This window comes from Toxorhynchites rutilus, chromosome 1, assembly GCF_029784135.1.
Source record: "Toxorhynchites rutilus septentrionalis strain SRP chromosome 1, ASM2978413v1, whole genome shotgun sequence".
In the NCBI taxonomy this organism is placed as follows: Eukaryota; Metazoa; Arthropoda; class Insecta; order Diptera; family Culicidae; genus Toxorhynchites; species Toxorhynchites rutilus.
The window spans coordinates 100,439,092-100,463,314 of NC_073744.1; the positions used below are offsets into that span (position 1 = coordinate 100,439,092).

The 24,223-nt window shown below is 39.9% G+C and overlaps 1 protein-coding gene across 13 annotated transcripts in view; it reads right to left on the bottom strand.

Moving 5' to 3' along the window:
* The window catches only part of LOC129761766 (syntaxin-binding protein 5), a 722,498-nt gene that overhangs the window by 175,922 nt on the left and 522,353 nt on the right, over window positions 1-24,223 (bottom strand). For 11 of the 13 annotated variants that reach the window (XM_055759517.1, XM_055759518.1, XM_055759514.1 and 8 more), the window contains one exon: window positions 7,843-7,929. The exons of the other annotated variants lie outside the window; for them this stretch is intronic. In XM_055759517.1, coding sequence (XP_055615492.1) covers window positions 7,843-7,929 — 87 coding nt within the window. The remainder of the gene's footprint in view (window positions 1-7,842; window positions 7,930-24,223) is intronic. 13 annotated transcript variants of the gene reach the window in all.

The following is a 24,223-nucleotide window of genomic DNA, read 5'->3' on the forward strand; positions in this document are numbered from 1 at the left end:
ATATGTTTCAATCAAGTGCTATTAACAGGTGGTTATCGAGTTGGCATTAACCACTGGTGGGCTTCCAGTATCGAGGAAAATGTGGAAATATCTAATCGTTACTTAAAAATAATCTGCCAGTTCCTTTGGGAATTTTCAAAATATATTCATGTGAAAGAGTTTAATTGAATGTTTTCTATCCATGTTACACTGTGACCAAATATGTTTCAATCAAGTGCTATTAACAGGTGGTTATCGAGTTGGCATTAACCACTGGTGGGCTTACAGTATCGAGGAAAATGTGGAAATATCTAATCGTTACTGAAAATAATCTGCCAGTTCCTTTGGGAATTGTCAAAATTTATTCATGTGAAAGAGTTTAATTGAATGTTTTCTATCCATGTAACACTGTGACCAAATACATTTGGTTTTGTGGTTTTTCAATCAATCGCAATTAACAGGATAGCTTCAGAAGATTATTCTTCCCCATCAGTAGGATATTTCCGTATCCAATATTGTATGCGCCCGCAATCGATTATTGCTCAGTCGCTGAAAGTTCCGAGCTCAGAGAGTTCCTTCCCCTCTAGTTTGCCTTCCAAATTGCCATCGTAAACCACGCCTTCTCTCGAGTCAATCACACACAAAAAGCATACTTAAGCGATATTCTGGTGGTGAGACACATTCATTTTTCGTGAGGTCATCGACAAGACAACATCGTTGCCTAACGTGCTGGAGGAGGTGGACGGCGAAGGATCGACACATACATGTGCAGAACTCTTTCCGTTAGGATGTCATTCAGCATCGAGAATGTTCCGGAAAAATCTAATCATTGCTGGAAAATAATCTGCCAGTTCCTTTGGGAATATTCAAAATATATTCATGTGAAAGAGTTTAATTGAATGTTTTCTATCCATGTTACACTGTGACCAAATATGTTTCAACCAAGTGCTATTAACAGGTGGTTATCGAGTTGGCATTAACCACTGGTGGGCTTCCAGTATCGAGGAAAATGTGGAAATATCTTATTGTTACTGAAAATAATCTGCCAGTTCCTCTGGGAATTTTCAAAATATATTCATGTGAAAGAGTTTAACTGAATGTTTTCTATCCATGTAACACTGTGACCAAATATGTTTCAATCAAGTGCTATTAACAGGTAGTTATCGAGTTGGCATTAACCACTGGTGGGCTTCCAGTATCGAGGAAAATGTGGAAATAACTAATCGTTACTGAAAATAATCTGCCAGTTCCTCTGGGAATTTTCAAAATATATTCATGTGAAAGAGTTTAATTGAATGTTTTCTATCCATGTTACACTGTGACCAAATATGTTTCAATCAAGTGCTATTAACAGGTGGTTATCGAGTTGGCATTAACCACTGGTGGGCTTCCAGTATCGAGGAAAATGTGGAAATATCTAATCGTTACTGAAAATAATCTGCCAGTTCCTTTGGGAATTTTCAAAATATATTCATGTGAAAGAGTTTAATTGAATGTTTTCTATCCATGTAACACTGTGACCAAATACATTTGGTTTTGTGATTTTTCAATCAATCGCAATTAACAGGATAGCTTCAGAAGATTATTCTTCCCCATCAGTAGGATATTTCCGTATCCAATATTGTATGCGCCCGCAATCGATTATTGCTCAGTCGCCGAAAGTTCCGAGCTCAGAGAGTTCATTCCCCTCTAGTTTGCCTTCCAAATTGCCATTGTAAACCACACCTTCTCTCGATTCAATCACACACAAAAAGCATACTTAAGCGATATTCTGGTGGTGAGACACATTTATCATTCGTTGATCTTCTCTCGTGCTGATCGGTCGCATTTTGGAGAGCTCGTAATTTTTACAAACTTATTACCGTTAGTTCGTACTTCGTCGTGTTCTTTTTCGTACGTTGCTTCCGGCAAGTGCATTTACCCACGATATGGGGAAACCACGCTCTAGTAAAGAGCAACCAAATGCTGCGAAGCGGACCCGTTCTCAAGCGGAATTGGGCGATGAGCCGGCTGAAGGAGTACTAAAATTGCTTTCAAACAACAAGTTTGCAGCGCTTCCAGTGGAAGATAGCGGTAGTACTACGAAAAAGGAGAAAATGCCTCCATTTTACACTAAAGGCTTCCCGGATAAATTCCGAGAAGAAATGAAGCTGCTCATTTCCAAGGGTCTGCAAGCGAAGTATAGTATGTGCACCGACGGTTATAAAATTATGGTACCGGGAGTGAAACATTACAATGCCGTTCAGGAATACCTCAAGAGGAAAAAAGTGGAGTATTTCACTCACGATATTGCGGCAAACAAGCCGTTTAAAATTGTGCTAAGGGGATTACCGGACATGGAAATAAAAGAAGTGCAGGACGGCTTAGTTGAGTGTAATTTAAAGGTGTTGGCCGTACATAAAAACAACCGTCGCAACAAAAATATTACCTACCGGGACCAACTGTACCTCATTCATCTAGAGCGTGGCTCAATCAACTTGGCTGGGCTGAACGAAATAAAAGATATTGACCACACAATCGTCAAATGGGAGCGTTACAAACCCATCCATCGTGATGTCACTCAGTGCACAAATTGTCTCAATTTTGGACATGGTGCCAAAAATTGTTTTGTTCAAAGCCGATGCAATTCTTGCGGAGGCAATCATCATACGAATGAATGCATAAAGGAGGATGCAACCACTAAGTGCGTACATTGCGGAGAAGATAACCCGTCAACCAGTCGCCAATGCCTAAAGCGAGCAGAGTTCATTGAGAAGCGGAAGAAAGCGTCTGCTAATAATAATCGCAACATGAGAAATTCGCAGAACCACCGAATGGATGTACCACCACATTCCCATTCACGGAGAAATATTCTAGTATTGACTCCTCTTCCGCTTCCCACAGCGAGCAGAAGCAGCATGATCACACCATCAAACCGTGGGGATAACATGTCGGCCCAGTCAACATCGCGAACGATTGGAAGCCCCCCTGGAGTGCTAAGCTTTGCCCAGGTAGTAGCAGGCAAAAACCAAACAACAAAGACAGAGTCCGATGATCTGTACACCCGGAACAAATGAGTGCCCTCCTCGCCGAGTTCACACGACTTTTACGTGCCTGTAAAACAAAACAGGACCAAGTCACAATGATGATGGACTTTGCTTACAAATATGGACAGCCATCACCTTAGGATCATCACCTGGAATGCCTGCTCCCTTGCAGCAAAACAGTTGGAGCTTGCAGAGTTTCTTCGAAACAATAAAATTGATATCGCAGCCATCACTGAGACTTCAACCTTCCTAATGATTCCGTTATTCGGCTGGATCGCACTAGTTCACGTGGGGGCGGTGTCGCTATAGCAGTGAGGCGAGGCTTAAGGTTCCTCACAATGAAGAGTTTCAACCTCAAAATTATTGAGGCCATCGGCATCGAAATAACAACAACAACTGGGCCAATCAACATAATTTCAGCGTACTGTCCCCGCCAAGTGAATGAAAGAGATGGCTCTAGTCTGCAGTTTAGAAGAGATTTCATCGCGCTTACCCGGAACAGAGGAAAATTCGTCTTGGCTGGTGATTTGAACGCCAAACATGAAGCCTGGGGGAACCTCCGGCGAAATATAAACGGTAGAATCATATTCAACGATCTTCCTTGTGGGCACTACAACATCCTGAGCCCCGAAGAAGCAACGTACGTTTCCCCCGCCGGAGCTCCATCCATCCTTGACATCTTCATCACCAACATGATGAACATTCAGCAGCCGATGGTGGTGCACGACCTGAGCAGCGACCATTATCCGGTGGTGCTAATTCTAGGTGAACAGGTGATTCCTAGGAGTCTGCAGCGTAGGAACTACCATCGTGCCAACTGGTCAGGCTTTCAGCGAACGGTTCAACCATCCTTTGCAGTGCCCAGAAGACATAAACAATTCGCTGGGTATTGTGGAAGAGGCATTACGCAAAGCACGAGAGCAGCACATCCCACTTGTTCCGAGTGTAAGTAGTCTTCTCGAAATTGACGATATTACTAAATATCTTATAAGACTAAGGAATATTTTCCGGAGGCAGTTCCAGCGAACTTACCTCCAGGAAAAGAAGCTGATGGCGAATCAGCTTTCCAGAGTGATCCAGGCCAGAATCTTGGACCTCAAAAATAATTTTTTTTCACAAAAATTGAGTCAACTCCCATCCTATTCCCGTCCCTTCTGGAAATTATCCAAAATACTCAAGACCAAACCCAAACCAATCCCACCCTTAATTCCCAGTTCTTCTGGTCCTGATCTCCTTATTACCCCCGCAGAGAAAGCTAATGCACTGGGCCATCATTTCTGTACCTCACATAGTCTAGGGCATACCATGCTTAGTCCCCGAGAAGCTGATGTCGCGGAAGCCGTGGCTGAAGTAGATCGGGCTCAAATAACTTTGGATGACGAGCAGAGAGTAACTGCTGAGGAGGTTGAAGCTAAAATAAAAACTTCAAAAAATATGAAGGCCCCCAGCTTCGATAACATCTTCAACTTTAGCTCCAGGTTGTATCAACATATCGCATCAATTTTTAATCGATGCTTACAACTTGGCTACTTCCCCTCGCGGTGGAAGTCAGCTAAAGTTGTACCTATCTTGAAGCCGGGGAAAATACCAACATCAGCTGAGAGCTATCGCCCAATCAGCTTACTATCTGCTCTCTCCAAGGTTTTTGAAAAACTGATTAGCTCCAGGCTCACGGTTTTCGCCATCCGAAACAATATTTTCCCTGACGAGCAATTCGGATTCAGGAATGGTAGATCGACAATCCATCAGCTGGTTAGGGTAACAAACACCATTAGGCGGAACAAATCAGTCGCCAAAACAACAGCAATGGCATTGTTGGATGTCGAAAAGGCATTCGACAATGTCTGGCATGATGGTCTGGTTTTTAAGCTGCATCAGCGACATTTTCCAGTGTTCCTGATTAAACTAATCAGGAACTACCTTTCAGATAGAACATTCAGGGTCTCGCTGAATAATATTTGTTCAGATGAATTGAATATCATTGCAGGGGTGCCCCAAGGCAGCATCCTGGGTCCTTTGCTATTTAATATATATACGTCAGATATTCCTCCCTTACCAGGCGATGGCCAGTTGTCACTGTTCGCAGATGATACGGCCATTGTCTATAAGGGACGAATAACACGTGCTCTGACAGCAAAACTTCAGCGGGGCCTTGATGTCCTGTCTGAGTATTATAACACCTGGAAGATTCGCGTGAATGCGGCTAAAACCCAGACCATTATATTTCCATATTGTAAATCCCCACGACTTGTTCCGCCTGATGACCTCAGGATCAGCTTGGGAAACAATGCCTTGGATTGGTCAAACGAGGTAACTTATCTTGGTGTCACCTTAGACAGCAAGCTGTTATTCAGACAACATATTGATAAAATCGTGACTAAGTGTGGTATAATGATAAGATCATTATACCCACTCATAAATAGAAAGTCCACTCTGTGTCTGAGTAACAAACTTGTTGTCTACAAACAAATCATTTATCCGGTGATTGAGTATGGTATGCCGATCTGGAGCAGCTGCGCCCAGTCGCATCAGCTTAAGCTCCAGCGAATCCAAAACAAACTCCTTAGAATGATACTCAACCTTCCTCCCTGGACAAGAACATCAGAAGTCCATGATCTGGCTGGGATTGAAACACTGGAAAGTAGATTCGCCACCAAATTAAATAAGTTTCGAGAAGACTGCTTGCACTCTGAACATACTATTATCAACAACCTTTATAGGTAATGAGACTAGGTTAAGTAGGATATTAAATTTTATGTAGGTTATCAAATTTATATTTAAAATCAACAAAACTACTCAGTAGTGTAATGAAAACAAAAAAATATGCGATGTGCTTAACTTACAACTAATTTCCAATCTAACAGTACCAGAGTTGAAAAGCAAACAAGCTAAATCACTTACAATGTAAAAAGAAAATATATATATATAGATAGTTCTAAATGTTTATAAATAAAATGAATTTAATGCAAAAAAAAAATGCAAATGTGAGACACATTCATTTTTCGTGAGGACATCGACAAGACAACATCGTTGCCTAACGTGCTGGAGGAGGTGGACGGCGAAGGAGAACACATACACGCGCAGAACTCTTTTCGTTAGGATGCCATTCAGCATCGAGAAAGTTCCGGAAAGATCTAATCATTGCTGGAAAATAATCTGCCAGTTCCTTTGGGAATTTTCAAAATATATTCATGTAAAAGAGTTTAATTGAATGTTTTCTATCCATGTAACACTGTGACCAAAAATATGTTTCAATCAAGTGCTATTAACAGGTGGTTATCGAGTTGGTATTAACCACTGGTGGGCTTCCAGTATCGAGGAAAATGTGGAAATAACTAATCGTTACTGAAAATAATCTGCCAGTTCCTCTGGGAATTTTCAAAATATATTCATGTGAAAGAGTTTAATTGAATGTTTTCTATCCATGTAACACTGCGACCAAATATGTTTCAATCAAGTGCTATTAACAGGTGGTTATCGAGTTGGCATTAACCACTGGTGGGCTTCCAGTATCGAGGAAAATGTGGAAATATCTAATCGTTACTGAAAATAATCTGCCAGTTCCTTTGGGAATTTTCAAAATATATTCATGTGAAAGAATTTAATTGAATGTTTTCTATCCATGTAACACTGTGACCAAATATGTTTCAATCAAGTGCTATTAACAGGTGGTTATCGAGTTGGCATTAACCACTGGTGGGCTTCCAGTATCGAGGAAAATGTGGAAATAACTAATCGTTACTGAAAATAATCTGCCAGTTCCTCTGGGAATTTTCAAAATATATTCATGTGAAAGAGTTTAATTGAATGTTTTCTATCCATGTAACACTGTGACCAAATATGTTTCAATCAAGTGCTATTAACAGGTGGTTATCGAGTTGGCATTAACCACTGGTGGGCTTCCAGTATCGAGGAAAATGTGGAAATATCTAATCGTTACTGAAAATAATCTGCCAGTTCCTTTGGGAATTTTCAAAATATATTCATGTGAAAGAGTTTAATTGAATGTTTTCTATCCATGTTACACTGTGACCAAATATGTTTCAATCAAGTGCTATTAACAGGTGGTTATCGAGTTGGCATTAACCAATGGTGGGCTTCCAGTATCGAGGAAAATGTGGAAATATCTAATCGTTACTGAAAATAATCTGCCAGTTCCTTTGGGAATTTTCAAAATATATTCATGTGAAAGAGTTTAATTTAATGTTTTCTATCCATGTAACACTGTGACCAAATACATTTGGTTTTGTGGTTGTTCAATCAATCGCAATCAACAGGATAGCTTCTGAAGATTATTCTTCCCCATCAGTAGGATATTTCCGTATCCAATATTGGATGCATAAAACCTTGTGCCTCCAACGTAACGCTCTCGTTTTCGAAGTTCTCCAAATATTCATTCATTCAGAATGAATTCAGATTCAACTTCATACAAATGATCTCTATATCAACGAGAGTCCTACGTCACCCTTGCGGTTATACCATAGATATAACCCACTTCCTGTTTTTTGATTTCACAGTTGTATGACAGCTGCGATGAAAGTCCTTTAGGATTAGAGGCGAACGGGCAGAATGCAAAATATTCGAACTCGTTCGGATTGTGAAATCCAATCAATCCAATCGCCGATCGTGAACCGGAATGAGGGTGAATGAATGGATTGATCCCACGAACGTTCACTTGATAATAATGATGATAATGATAATAATAAAGCACTTCAAAAGGACAAAGATGACGGTTAGTTAAGTTATCCCTTGACGATTATCTGCGATCGATATCTTATTCAGACTCATTACATTAAAACAATTTCGCGATAGCATTTCATGAGTCTCAACTACTTACAGGTTTGTATCTTCGTTCACAATTAACTGTTGCCCCCATATCGATAACATGGGATCAACTATTCCTTGTTTACATTTAGTTTGAAAACTGTAGAGGAAAAAAAAAATAATCTAATTAAACATTAATACTATAATACTCAAATATATGGTCCAAAGTATGATTTCACAATTAAAAAAAGATGAAATCAACATAACATATACATTGTCATAGCTCCTGGAATTTTTCCTTAACACTTTATCGTCCGGCGACACCACAGTGATTACGTACGAAAACTAGTGTCTGAATGCCAGCGGCCGGCCGGCGACAGCACTTTAGTATCGTTTGCATTCTGTTGGGGTTTTGTTTAGGTGACAATAACTTATACACGCCAACACGCTTACGTGTTTTAATGTGTTTTAATGAGTAGGGGATGGGGAAATACGGACATAGTAAAATGTTTCTCCAAACTTAAATGTTGTTTTTTGCATTCCAATATACTGTTTTTCGAATTAATTGACCGAATGTTTTTGAATGTTTTTATTAAAATAAAATCAGACCGAAAATTAGAATATTTTTTCGATGATTACCCGCGTGGACATGTAGTAGGGGGAATATGGACAGGTTTGTAATATTTACGTATGTATATCATCGAAATGTCGTGAAAGTAGGTGAACAGGGTTGAGAACTTATGAAAACTATCGATGAGATTAGTAAAACTTAACAATTTATAATTTCCCGATAATCCGATAATCCCGAAGAACGGGCTGTGACAAGCCAAATAATCCGAATTAGCGCTGCCGGCGCCAAGCGAATATTTTTTTACGAATCGTGCGGACGTCAAAGGGTTAATTACTAACGATATTGTTAAATACGCTGTCTTCTCATGTCACGAGGAGATTCAAAAACAAAAAAATTATAGGAGGTTGTGTCCAAGATACGACCGAATTGTTGACGTAGAACTACGCTGTTATTTTATATAAGTCGCTTGTTTATACCTTCGGATATTATTCTATAATGCTGTGAAATTTTAGAAACAACTGCTTAGTAGAATAATCTCTGAAATGATTTTTTCATTGTAGAATCAGTTGACGATAATTGATTGATGATTCATTCTTGCCCTCGCAAAACAATCGTATGTCGCAATTTATTTCATGTCAATGCATTGAAAATTTACCTCGAAGGCTATTCCGGTGGCCTTTTTCGAAATTGACATAGACTCGGCTACAGTCGATTATATACATGTTGCACCAGAACCATTATTCCCTATCTCATAACTACATCAATATATCTTTGGCACCGCATGTGAACAACAACAATGACAACACTTGCAAGTATCAAATATCATGCTACATGTTATTTAGTATTGCCTCAAAGGAATCGCACTTCTAGATATCGTTCGTACAAACTAAGCGTAAACCAAGCGCCAAACAAGCGTTCACCATAGCATGCATACAGAGCCATACATTGGTGGCTTGAAACTACTAGCAATATAAACATTTATCATCATTTTGCGCTATTCTCAAAAGAAACGCTTCTGTTAATATTACTGGCCCCGAAAAGAGTTGCATTACTTTCTCATGCTCGAGAGAAGCGCAGGTGTCACCCTTAGTGGAGGAAGTTTTGCTACTGGCAAGCAAAACCTAATCACATACAAAATTCCAGAACATTTACTTTCTTGATGACTAAACAAGAGAAATAAACTCTTTTTGTTAATAACAACCTCGAAAAAAGTAGCAATGCTTCATTATGATCAATATTAGCGCAAATGCAATCCTAGTTGAAGATTTGCGACAGTTTTGCGACTGGCACGCGAACCCAAATAACTTATAACATTCTAGTAAGACATTCAAGATGCTTGGTATTCCCAAATAATTTTTAGGTGCACAACCTTAACGTCTGCTTCGCCATAACGTCAGTTTAATGCATTGATGCATTCTCAAAGGCACCAACGAAGCCCTTATGAAGACGGAAAATAAACAATGTTAACTGCTTGGAGAAAGACTAAATTATGCCACACAGCTTGTACTCTGCTGTAACACCCATCGATGCGAATTCGCTAATGAGTTTGTCAAGAGCGATCGCCTTCGCCACCAGCGGGGGGAGCTTAATTTTGGTTGCTGCCTGGGCGTTTACATTTTCGACCGACGCGCCGAAATCGCCTAATTCGCTGTTGTTCGGTGCGGTGTCACATTTGCGAAGGCTCGGTTCCTCTTCTTCTTGCTCATCGCACACTACGCGAAGCGTCCAATTTATGACACGGAAAGAAGAACACACGATACGAATAACGCCAAAAACGAACAGAAAAATCAAACGACGATTTCCAAGTTGGATTACCACTGGTGGGGTCCAATCTTAGATCGAAGCGCAGCGAAAGCAAAGTGAACTGGATTACTCAACAGTAGAGATGTGCCATCCGCTCATGAGCTGTTCATTCGAATCGCTTCATCATAGTGAGCGGATTCGGATCGGCTCGCAATCAAAAAAACGCAGCTCATCAGCTCATTACGGAGCTGGAGCTGATGAGCTGTTGAGCTGTTGAGCTGATGAGCTGCTGAGCTGATGAGCTGTTGAGCTGTTGAGCTGATGAGCTGCTGAGCTGATGAGCTGATGAGCTGTTGAGCTGTTGAGCTGAAGAGCTGAAAAGCTGTTGAGCTGTTGAGCTGCATAGCTGTGGAGCGCAAAAGCTGCAGAGAGTGTGAATTGCGAGACGCGAAAGGATTTTTCGTCTCCCGCGCTTCATGGCATGACGTCAGTTTGTTTTCGTGTATCCCTCTTCGTACTTTAGCTTTAGCAGAGATGCCAGATAGGAAAAAAGGTTTTTGTTTTGAAGATATTCAATCGTTCGTTACTTCATTAAATTTTTCTTATATGGCCAAACAAAATAATACACATTATTATACGCTTGTAAATAAATTTAATATATTACATTGTTATTTAAACATTACTGTGGAAACACATACATTTATTTCCGCGTGCTGAATCAAAACAATTCAGAAAACCACCCGGCATAAATGTTGATGATTGATGATCGGTCTGACTGGTCCTTTTGTTACCTTTGTGATCGCGAAGTTCAGCATATCCTAAGCATCTTCTATGTTGGATTTCAGCATTCAGTATTTGTTGTATATTATATTATTAGAATTCATATCAGTTTAAGTTTTTGTACAATTACGAATTAAATTCGTTTATTTTTTGCTTTCCGTCTATTAAAAAAATGCACACTATGCATTGTCCCATGGTGATTACGTTTCATATGCAATTGTGTGGACAACTGCAAAATTCAACTGAGCTGAAGAGCTGTTCCAAATGAGCAGCTCACTTGTATGAGCTGAACGGCTCTGAGCCGCTCATCATGATGAGCTGATTTGCCCATCTCTACTCAACAGTCCGATGCCGAATGAAAGTTTGCCTCAGCGAGATTCACTGTTTATACTCTAGGCAAGTATTCCCCTTCATTCTTCTTCTTTTCCTTTGTTCACGAAGACTTTAAATCCTACGATTTCCCCTCCGTTGGTCGTCGATAAGTTGCTCGTTATTGATATCTCTGTTCGGGAAAGCACTCAAATGGACAGAACAAATGTATGGGAAAATAGAAACACTTAATGTTTTCATGAATTTTAACCATTTACTAACCAGGGGATTCTATTGTATGGCATATCAAACAAATCTTACGGAATTTCCGATTCGTTTAGTATGTAAATCGCCAAAATCCGTTCGCGGCAAAAATAGTTATTAACGTTAACTTTATTTCATAAAAACGTGACCTGTTTTCTGATTTGACACCCTTAATAAAAAAAGACGTAGTTCTAAGTCAAAAATTGTGTAGATTGATGAACACTTCTATTTCGGATTATTATCTAGCATGTTCCAGCGCTTCTTATGATTTTATTGCTCTCATCGAAACATGGTTTAATGGCATTACAATATCGAAACAAATTTTCGGATCATTCTACGATGTTCCAGAACTCAGTCCAGAACAAAAAAATAAATCAAAAAAATGGGTGAGTTTTATCTATGATATAACCGCAAGGTTGACGTGGGACTACCTTAGCTTATCAATCACTTGTTTGTATTGATTACATTCTTGAAACATTTTCCGAATTCAATTGAATTCAATATATTTGCTTTGTGAGTAAGAAGATTGAACATGTAAGGTCAATTTATGCATTGTGATAGATTTTGTTCTTCGTTACAAGTAAATTAAATGACAGTACATTTATGGACGAAATATGTGAACGGAAAAATAATTAAACGAATAATTTTTTTTTTACATTTGCCTCTGAAGTTTGCATCTCTCAAGTGTACTTCTCGAACCGCGAGTTTGCTTGAAACCTGAAAGTTCATTCGCCTCTAGTGTCTGCACCATTTTTCCAGGTTCCTAAGTTTAGAAGACCGTGTTAGGGAAACACATAGGCAAGCGAGTGCAAAAGTACTCACAGTTTGCATTTATTTCTTATTTGCAAAGCCGATTTCTCATCAATTGATGCAAACATCTTTCCGATCCAGTTTGAAATGTTCGAGTTATAAGCATTCGGAATCTTTCATTTTTTCCTGCATATTCTGTGTTTAGGTTTTCATTTTACCCCCCATATATTCCGGTTAGACGTAGTCCCACGTAAAAAAAAATACTATTGTAGCTCCAGCCATTAACTCGAGGCTCAACGCAAGTGATTTTCGTCCCAACAGACGACTTATAGAACAGATTTGAGGAGCGGTTTCAATTCGTTTACACGCCACTTATATAGGAGTCGCATATATTACACCCGATCTAACTAACGAACCATCAGTTATCGATCATGTCTCATCGCTTGCCTGTAGAACCGAACCCAAGGACAATATGAACTATGAACCGCCAAACTGAGAGTTTTAGTTTTTGTGGTGTGTGTCAGAAAAATGGATTTCTGATTGATAATAACCACATCTTCCATCTTTGCTTCGCCAGTACCGAAATCACCGAAATCACCGAGGCACTCTCTCTTCTGGTTAACCCTTTCGTTACGAGCCTCGTCTATAGACGACAAACGCGCGACGTCCTGTGTGTACAAGTCGTCATCCGCGCGACGAGCTGTGTATACGAGCGTCGTCTTTAGATGACATGAAATTCATACTGCTCTTCGATCACATCAGCGCGATGTGCATACTTTTCGGCGCAGTGCTCCGTACAGGGGTAGCACATCGGCGGAGCATACTGCCGTAATGAAAGGGTTAATCACCTTTTGAATACTGGATTCGCCGAAGAGCTGTGCGAGTCGTTCTTAGTACTCGTCTGTCGAAAACTCCGAGCACTCGCAGGTCCTCCTCGGGCATTGTTCACGTTTCATGCCCGTAGAGAACAGCGGATCTGATAAGCGTCTTGTACAGTGTACACTTTGTACCTTGGCTCAGTCTGTTCGACCGCAATTGCTTGCGAAGCCCATAGTAGACACGACTTCCGCTGAAAATACACTTCCAAATATCGCGTGTGTTGTCACTGTGCGCCGTTACACTTACTGTCTAAGCGGCGTCGGTCGGCCTCGGTTCCGCCTGCCAGCATGTACTTCGTTTTGGACGCATTTATCTTCAATCCAATCTTCACTGCTTCGCGTTTTAGTCTGCCACCGCCGCAAATGTTCTGCTGACAATATCCTTGTCATCAGCAAAGCAGAAGAACTGATTAGATTCCGAAAATCGTGCCTCTCGTGTTCATATCCGCTCGTTTCATAACACCCTGTAACGCTATGTTGAATAGAAAGCAAGAGAGGCCATCACCTTGCCGAAGTCCCCTGTGGGATACGAATGAACTCGACAGTCCACCCGAAATCCGCACACAGTATTTAGTACCATCCCGGGAACGCCTTTCTCGTCCATAATTTTCCATAGTTCTTCGCGGTCCATCGACCGCGAAGCGACGCTTGTCGCTTTTGAACGACGCTCGTACACACAAGTCATCGCGCGGATGTCGTCTATAGACGATACTGATACACGACGCTCGTAGCGAAAGGATTAGCGATAATTTGCGGAAGATGCTCTTCATTCAAATTCGTCCCATACAGACTATTAGCGATGGAACTCTTCCAAAACTGGCGGATCCAGATGCCCCGATGATCAATTCAACCACATGAAAGAACAGTTGGAAATATTGAGTGCTGAGTTCCGTCGACTCAAGACCGACTCAGACAAACAACACAGTAGGTAATGATCACGAGTTCCCAAGGGAGAGAGTTTTCATCATCAAAAATATCGGGTACAACGTACCAACCTCTTGGCTTCTTCTCTAAAGTTTTGCTAAGCCACAAAGAAATTATTTAGCATTCGGACGTTAGCTGACTGCAATAGTTAGCGACAGCCCAATCGTAAACATAAACAAGGAGTTAGCAGCAGCCAGAACCGATATCGAGAGAACGGAGCTCGCCAGCATAAACATAATAACTCATCAAAACAACGATATGTGCCAGCTGCCAGTCAGCATTATTTCAAGGACAGAACTCAGGCCACCCGAAAGAAACACAGCACGCGAACTGACTTTAGAGCTTAAGATCAAATTGTACTTTAGTCTTTAAGTGATCATCAATAAAGGAGCACAAGCCCCAGAAAATATGCTTTTTTAGTTTACTTGAAAGAAAAAAACTTTAACTGGCGCCCGAATAGGGACACAGTAGTGAAAAGTGTGTTAATTGAGTGAAAATAGAGGCAACTGAAGAAGACTCAGAGCGTTACAGTGACTGACAGTTTCAGTGTTTTCGCTCAGAAGAAAATTAACACTCGCGATAACGACCGCGTTTAATTAACGCAGCCGTACGGGCTGGCTCCTGAGTAGTGAAAAGTGCAGTGAAAACGAGTAGTTAGAACAAAAAGGAAAGCAGCCGCCGTACCGGGACTAATCGCTAGCAACTAGGTTCCCGTGGATCCTGGTGTCTCAAAGTACAACCCGGCACTACAGGATTCGGAATAATAGGAGTCTACAGCGCCCCAGCCGCGCGTCCAGAGCCTTCCAGTGCCAACACTGTTAAAGGATTGTTGGTTGGAGGTACGTCTCCCGCAATTGTGTAGTGTTCCCACATAATGGTTGGGTTAATATAAGTTTTTAAGAACAAATTTTCAAAGTGAAATTACAAAAAAATAATAAATGATAAATTATTTAACAAAAAAAGTGAAGAAATATAAATAAATTCTGAGTGAATTTATAAATTAAATTTAAGTGTTTCATTCAAATCAATTTTTAAAGAGTGACTATTTTTATAAGATTAAGAAACAAAAGTGAGCTGACATAATTACAATTAAAAAGTGAATCATCCGCACTAATTGTGTTTAAAAAAATTTTTTTTTTTCTATATTTTTGAAAATCTCAAAGCGCAACCCGGCACTACAGGATTCGGAATAATAGGAGTCTACAGCGCCCCAGCCGCGCGTCCAGAGCCTTCCAGTGCCAACACTGTTAAAGGATTGTTGGTTGGAGGTACGTCTCCCGCAATTGTGTGGTGTTCCCACATAATGGTTGGGTTAATATTGTAAGTATTGATCAAAAAGTATTGAACAAATTTTAAAAGCGAAATTACAAAAAAAAAAAGATAAATTATTTAACAAAAAAAAGTGAAGAAAGATAAATAAATTCTGAGTGAATTTATAAATTAAATTTAAGTGTTTCATTCAAATCAACTTTTAAAGAGTGACTATTTTTATAAGATTAAGAAACAAAAGTGAGCTGACATAATTACAATTAAAAAGTGAATAATCCGCACTAATTGTGTTTAAAAAAATATTTTTTTTCTATATTTTTGAAAATCTCAAAGTACAACCCGGCACTACAGGATTCGGAATAATAGGAGTCTACAGCGCCCCAGCCGCGCGTCCAGAGCCTTCCAGTGCCAACACTGTTAAAGGATTGTTGGTTGGAGGTACGTCTCCCGCAATTGTGTAGTGTTCCCACATAATGGTTGGGTTATTATTGTAAGTATTGATCAAAAAGTATTGAACAAATTTTCAAAGTGAAATTACAAAAAAATAATAAATGATAAATTATTTAACAAAAAAAAGTGAAGAAATATAAATAAAATCTGAGTGAATTTATAAATTAAATTTAAGTGTTTCATTCAAATCAATTTTTAAAGAGTGACTATTTTTATAAGATTAAGAAACAAAAGTGAGCTGACATAATTACAATTAAAAAGTGAATCATCCGCACTAATTGTGTTTAAAAAAATATTTTTTTTTCTATATTTTTGAAAATCTCAAAGTGCAACCCGGCACTACAGGATTCGGAATAATAGGAGTCTACAGCGCCCCAGCCGCGCGTCCAGAGCCTTCCAGTGCCAACACTGTTAAAGGATTGTTGGTTGGAGGTACGTCTCCCGCAATTGTGTGGTGTTCCCACATAATGGTTGGGTTAATATTGTAAGTATTGATCAAAAAGTATTGAACAAATTTTAAAAGCGAAATTACAAAAAAAATGATAAATTATTTAACAAAAAAAAAGTGAAGAAAGATAAATAAATTCTGAGTGAATTTATAAATTAAATTTAAGTTTTTCATTCAAATCAACTTTTAAAGAGTGACTATTTTTATAAGATTAAGAAACAAAAGTGAGCTGACATAATTACAATTAAAAAGTGAATCATCCGCACTAATTGTGTTTAAAAAAATATTTTTGTTCTATATTTTTGAAAATCTCAAAGTACAACCCGGCACTACAGGATTCGGAATAATAGGAGTCTACAGCGCCCCAGCCGCGCGTCCAGAGCCTTCCAGTGCCAACACTGTTAAAGGATTGTTGGTTGGAGGTACGTCTCCCGCAATTGTGTAGTGTTCCCACATAATGGTTGGGTTAATATTGTAAGTATTGATCAAAAAGTATTGAACAAATTTTCAAAGTGAAATTACAATAAAATAAAAAGTGATAAATTATTTAACAAAAAAAAAGTGAAGAAATATAAATAAATTCTGAGTGAATTTAAAAATTAAATTTAAATGTTTTATTCAAATCAACTTTTAAAGAGTGACTATATTTATAAGATTAAGAAACAAAAGTGAGCTGACATAATTACAATTAAAAAGTGAATCATCCGCACTAATTGTGTTTAAAAAAAAATATTTTTTTTTTCTATATTTTTGAAAATCAATTAATAAAATGGCACATCAAATCGAAGATATTTTGAACAGACTGAATATGTTGGAAAGTATGAACGTTACATTTCCGGCAGCGGATTACAGTGACCCCGTTTTAATTTACGTGCATCATAATGGAACACCAGCAGATCCATCCGCAATTGAAAAACTTCCCGATTTAATCAAGGAAAATTTGACTACTCTTGATTATCAGTTGATGAATTCGACTCAATCAGGAAAAACACTCGAATGTTTTTTATGATGAAATAAATAAATTACTTTCTTCACTCGCAAATCAAATCCTGCATATAGTCATCCGGAAGCCTCAAAGGCTATGATAGATATGTATAATAGGAAAGCTATAGATGCTTTCATTCGAGGATTGAATGGTGATGTTGGAAAAATTTTAAAGAATCATGAACCAGAATCATTCCGCGTCGAGACCTTCGAGTAATCAGACGTATATTGTGTCACTCCGTTATCGTTATCGTTCTCGGTTACCGTTAGCTGGTGTATTTTCTGCCGTGTTGTATCCATACGCTTTGTTTATACAATTCGTTTGAGCCCAACAAAAAACAAAGAGTTATCAGCAGAAAGCTGGAGTGACGATTTATTTCGCCGTGTTTTGCCATTATCCCGCATTCGGATACTGTGCGACCGCCGACAGTGCGTGTGTGTGATACACAATTTCAATTGCGGCGAGCGTCGATCACGTGTTCAACCGATCGAGAAGTTTCCAGTTCATCTGCATTGGTGTGTGCGTTTAGTGTGGACCGGAGCGTGATTGTTTGTTTAGCTATCACAGCTGTGCCTGCGACCAATCGATTGAGGAGCAGTCGCTTTCTGATTAGCTGCACTGGTGTGCACTACCAAGTATTTTGTATAAATATTATTATCGTTATTATTATTTTATTAGGTTATAGAAATTATTATAAAATATTATTATAATTATCATCCGTATAAACTATGGAAGAGTGTGAGAGATCTCCAAATATGGAGATCTCTTACGATGAAAATATTGACTCCCTCTCGGTTGCACAAAAAGGGGCCGAGAAGTCGCTCAAGCGCGTTCCCTCACCGGAAGATAATTCTTCCGAAGAAGATTCAAGCCACACTAAAAAGCCCCCTTCTAAGAAATCCGCAAACCTCTCCTCTCAAACCCTTAACCTTCCCGCTTCCACTCAGCCGACGACTTCGCATTCCTCACCTGTTACTTCCGATCCCACTCAACCATCTACCTCGTCCCTCCCCTCTGTTTTATCCTCTTCCACTCAATCCTCGTCTTCGTCTGCCCCCTCAGTTGTCTCCGCTCCCCGTGTCAAGATATACCCAGAAGATGCACCTGGAACAGGCCCGTGGGTTGTTTTCTTTCGGCCCAAGCCACAAGGAAAAGCTTTGAATGTCATTCAGATCATGAAAGATCTGACAAAAAATTACCGACTCCATCAGAACCATTGTCATCTCAATGCTTCCAGTATTAAACACAATTTTGCAACAATTGATGCAAACATGACCCCTCCTTGCAATGATTATCTTTCTTGATGTCTGATTCAAATAGAGAGGTCGGAGATATCACTGTTTTACAGTGGAGTTGTCGTAGTCTTATCCCTAAATTGGATACATTCAAATTTTTAATTCATAACTTCAATTGTGATGTTTTTGCTCTATCCGAAACTTGGCTTTCTTCGCGAGATGATATCTCTTTCCACGATTTTAATATTATACGCTTGGACCGTGATGATAGATACGGAGGGGTGCTTTTGGGGATCAATAAGTGCCACTCATTTTTTAGAATTGACCTTCCACCTATTGGAGGGATTGAAGCTGTTGCTTGTCATGCAAACATCAGAGGAAAAGGCCTCTGTATTGTCAGCTTGTATTGGCCTCCGAGAGCTGCGGTTAGCCGCAAGCAACTTGTTGACATGTGCTCACTCCTTCCTGAGCCACGATTATCGTTCATCGTTGATCTATGACCTTTGTAACAGCTTCAATATGACCGTTTTGAATACTGGGGAAACAACACGTGTTCCTAAACCTCCTGCTAACCCAAGTGCTCTTGACCCCTCGCTTTGCTCGAATTCACTATCGTTAGATTGCAAGTGGAATGTAATTCAGGACCCCAACGGTAGTGATCACTTGCCAATCAAAATTTCCATCACCATTGGGTCGAATTCTTCTGAATCTATAAACATGGCATATGACCTCACAAGACACATTGACTGGAAAAAATATGCGGACGCGATTGCTCTAGCCATCAATTCCAGAGATGGTTTACCTCCATTGGAGGAGTATAACTTCCTTTCTCGTTTGATCTATGACAGCGCGGTTCGCGCTCAAACGAAACCCATCCCAGGTTCCACTATTCGTCGAAGGCCTCCCAATCCATGGTGGGATAGCCAGTGTTCCAAGCTTTATGGAGATCAATCGAATGCATTTAAAGCTTTTCGGAAACCTCTGAAAATTTTCAAACGTATTTAGCCCTTGAAAATCAATTTAAAAACTTGATCAAAGGGAAAAAACGTGTTTATTGGCGAAATTTCGTGGGAGGTTTGTCACGAGAAACGTCAATGAAAAAAATATGGAAAGTGGCTCGAAACATGAGAAATCGCTCTTCAATGAATGAAAGCGAAGAATATTCACATCGATGGATTTTTAATTTTGCACGGAAGGTTTGTCCTGATTCCGCTCCTGTGCAAAAAATTGTTCGAGATATACCACAAGGTAGGTGCGATCTTGATTCCGAGTTTTCGATGGTAGAATTCTCTCTTGCTCTGCTTTCATGTAACAATTCTGCTCCGGGATCGGATGTGGCGAAACATCGCTTGTTGAATTTATTCAATCGGTTTCTGGAGAATAATATTGTTCCAGATGATTGGAGACAAGTACGAGTTATAGCTATTCAAAAACCCGGAAAACCCGCGTCCGACTTCAATTCGTACCGCCCAATAGCAATGCTGTCTTGTATACGGAAATTGTTGGAGAAAATGATCTTGTTTCGCCTTGATCGATGGGTTGAAACGAATGGTCTACTCTCAGATACACAATATGGGTTCCGCAGGGGCAAGGGGACGAATGATTGTCTTGCGTTGCTTTCTTCAGAAATTCAAATGGCTTACGCCGAAAAAAAACAAATGGCTTCAGTATTCTTGGACATAAAGGGGGCCTTCGATTCTGTTTCAATAGAGGTTTTGTCGGACAAATTACACTCTCGGGGTCTGCCGCCTCTATTGAATAATATGTTATATAACTTGCTTTGTGAGAAACATTTGAACTTTTCTCACGGAGATTCGGCAATAAGTCGGGTTTCTTACATGGGCCTCACCCAGGGCTCATGTTTAAGCCCCCTTTTGTACAACTTCTATGTAAGCGACATCGACAATTGCCTTACACAAAATTGCAGCCTAAGACAACTTGCAGATGATGGAGTGGTGTCTGTCGTAGGATCAAACGAATCCGACCTGCAAGAACCCTTACAAGATACTTTGAACAATTTTTCAACCTGGGCCATTGGGCTAGGGATCGAATTCTTCAAGGAGAAAACAGAGATGGTGGTTTTTTCTAGGAAGCATAGACCAGCAAAACCAAAGCTTCAACTTTTGGGTAAACCGATCACTCATGCTATGTCATTCAAGTATCTTGGGGTCTGGTTCGACTCCAAATGTACTTGGGGGGCCCATATTAGGTATCTGAGTAAAAAATGTCAACAAAGAATAAACTTTCTCCGTACAATTACCGGCACCTGGTGGGGAGCCCATCCCGAAGATCTTATAATGTTGTATCGAACAAAAAAATCGTATGACACTGAATCCAAGCAAATGTTCCACGATAACTTTCACAAGAAGGAAAGATCCTATTCGCTACAACTATTCTCTCGACGATGCTCCTCTAACTAAACTTGACTGCGTGAAGGATCTAGGAGTGTATTTAGACTGTAAACTGGATTTCAAAACTCACGTCAACTACGTGGTTGGAAAAGCTTCCCGTAGTCTTGGATTCATCATGCGCACTGCGAGGGATTTCACCGATGTACACTGCCTCAAATCTATGTTCAGCGCTCTAGTTCGTTCAAGTCTGGAATACTGTTCAGTAATTTGGAATCCGCACTATCTGAACGGAGTCAACAGAATCGAAGCTGTACAAAAGCGATTTGTCCGGTTCGCCTTAAGACGATTACCCTGGAGTAACCCCCATCAGCTACCTAGCTATGAAAGCCGGTGCCAACTAATGGCTCTTGACACGTTGCACGTGCGAAGGGATGTGAACCGCGCCTTATTTGTATATGATGTGCTATTGGCTAGGACAGAATGCCCAGTTATTCTGGAGAACATCAACCTTCTGGTTCAACCTCGAACTTTACGTGACCACGCTTTCCTTCGAGTTCCTTTTCGTCGTACCAATCATGGATACAACTCAGCCATATTGGGTCTTCAGCGTCTGTTCAACAGAGTAGCTTCTGACTTCGACTTCCACTACTCAAGGAATGCGGTTCGGCAAAAATTTTTTGAACAAATACGTCGATTTCATTAATATCATTGGGGCGAAATTCCGCCTGTTGATAACGATTAAATAAATAAATAAATAAATAAACTGAGAGAATACTCTCAGTGATGGAGTATGGCAGTTTCTGTTTTCAATCAGCTGCCAAAACACACCTCATTAAACTCGAGCGAATTCAGTATCTTTGTCTCCGTATCGCGTTGGGATGTATGCCCTCAACGCATACCATGAGTCTGTAGGTTTTGGCAGGCCTACTCCCACTAAAAGATCGCTTCAATTTATTATCTCTTCGGTTCCTCATTCGGTGTAAGGTGATCGGAAATTTTGAGCAATTGATCGAGCTAAATTTTCATTCTGGATTCATGAGTTCATATCATGAATTCACCTCTATGCAGGTTGTTCCTTCTTCGTATATTCCCAACCGTGTTTGTTTTTCTGACTACATCAATTCCTCTGTACATTTCGATCTGTTCATGAAGGAGAAAATCCATGAAAATCCAGATTATCTTAGATTGGGGTTCGTTCCTACGATCTTCAATGCAAAGTATGGGCGTATCAATTGTGATAATATGTACTTTACTGATGGGTCCTCTATGAATGAGTCCACAGGATTTGGAGTGTTCAACGTATTTTTTAGCACCTCACACAGTCTTCAGAATCCTTGCTCGGTATATATTGCTGAATTGGCAGCGATATACTGGGCGCTGGACAGCGTCGCCTCACGACCTGTTGAACACTATTACATTGTAACGGATAGTCTTAGCTCTGTCGAAGCTATCCGTTCAGTGAGGCCGGAAAAGCACTCACCGTACTTCCTTGAGAAAATACGAGAAATTTTGAGTGCTTTATCCAGACGCTGTTATGTCATTACCTTTGTCTGGGTCCCTTCACATTGCTCAATTCCAGGTAATGAGAGGGCTGACTCATTGGCAAAGGTAGGTGCAATTGAAGGCGACATTTATCAGCGTCAAATCGCCTTCAATGAATTTTATTCTTTAGTCCGCAAAAATACCATCGCTAACTGGCAACGCAAGTGGAATGAAGATGAATTGGGCCGGTGGTTTCACTCGATTATCCCTGAGGTTAGCCTCAAACCGTGGTTCAAAAGTCTGGACTTGAGTCGGGACTTTATTCGCACCTTCTCCCGACTCATGTCCAATCACTGTTCGTTAGATGCACTACTCTTCCGTTTCAATCTTGCCAGCAGCAATCTCTGCGTTTGTGGCCAAGGTTATCACGACATCGAGCACATTGTTTGGTCGTGCGAGGTGTATCTGGCCGCCAGATCGAATTTAGAAAACTCCCTTCGGGCCCGAGGAAGACAGCCCAATGTGCCGGTGAGAGATGTGTTGGCTCGGTTAGACCTTGATTACATGTCCCATATATATGTTTTCCTTAAAGCTATAGATCTTCGTGTGTGATTGTCCCTACATCCTTATACCCTCCTTTCCTTCCTTCGCGGGTAATTCGTCCCCTTGCTATAAATATTAGAATAAGTTGAAATGTAAATACACTATAGATATACGAATAGATTCAAGAAATGAGTGTTCATCAACATTGTTACAATTTCCTTATATCTCATCCTTCTCCTAAAAATATGTCACCCTCCTAAACTCGAGTACACCGCGAGTAATCGGTTTTCCACCTTACTAACCATAGATGTAAGAAAAATTGTTTATATATATATAGTTTTAAATTATATTTAAGAATTCGGCTCCTTTAAACTTAAGTAACTGAGCCTGTAAAAATAAACGAATTAAAAAAAAATGAACCAGAATCATAAGCGAACGCGTATGCATACTGCATTACATATCAGAACCCAGAATACAGGAAAACCATGATAAGACCAAGACATGAAACGATTCCAGCAACTAGAATTCCACCTAGAGCTCAACCTTTTATTCCAAAACCTAATTTTGGTCATCAGCAACCAATTCGTTATCCTGTCCAATATTCTAACCTATTCCCACAACAGCATTCAAAACCACAATAACAAAATCCTCAGCCCCCACCAAGATTCCAATTTCAGAATAATCCATTCGTCCCAAAACCTAACAATGGAGTAGAACCGATGGAAGTAGATCATTCAATTCGATCACGCCAAATAAATTATGCAAATAGACCTCCATTCCCAAATAATAGACCGTGACAATTTAATATTGAAACAAATGAATATAGTAATGACGATCCTGACATTCCACAGTACTTTGAACAAATTCCTTACCTAATAGAAGAAAGTTATCCGGAAGGTCAATCTTTTAAAAATTATACTAACCAAGTAGAAAGACAAGAACAAAATGAATCTGAAACCGAAGAAATAAATGAATCAGCAGAGTGGAATTTTTTAGGATAACCATTAAAAATTTTAATTGATACCGGCTCAAATGAAAACTACATTCATCCGAAATAAGCATATTATTTCACATCAAGTGAACAAACCATTGTAGTATGATCCCAAGAAACACACGCTAAATCACACAAATAACTTTCCAATTATTCAAGGTCCCTAAGACAATAAACCCGCTGCAAGACCACCGAGCAATACGGTCATAAAATGTGTTACGACACCCAAAGCGCCAATCTGGCACAAGGTCTCGCTTGCCATTTATGACTACATAACTCAACGTGCACCCCGGGGCAGCGGCGCGATTGTTTTCCTTCCGCCCTGCTGCGAGCTAAGCTAGCAGCAGCAATTTGACAAAACATGTGCTACGCATGCATAAGCATTTTTCCTTCCTATTTACTTTCCTTTATAGAAGAATTATTTACTCTTGCACACGGAAGAATGCGACTGATTTTAGCCGTCTCTTTCCATTTCACTGGT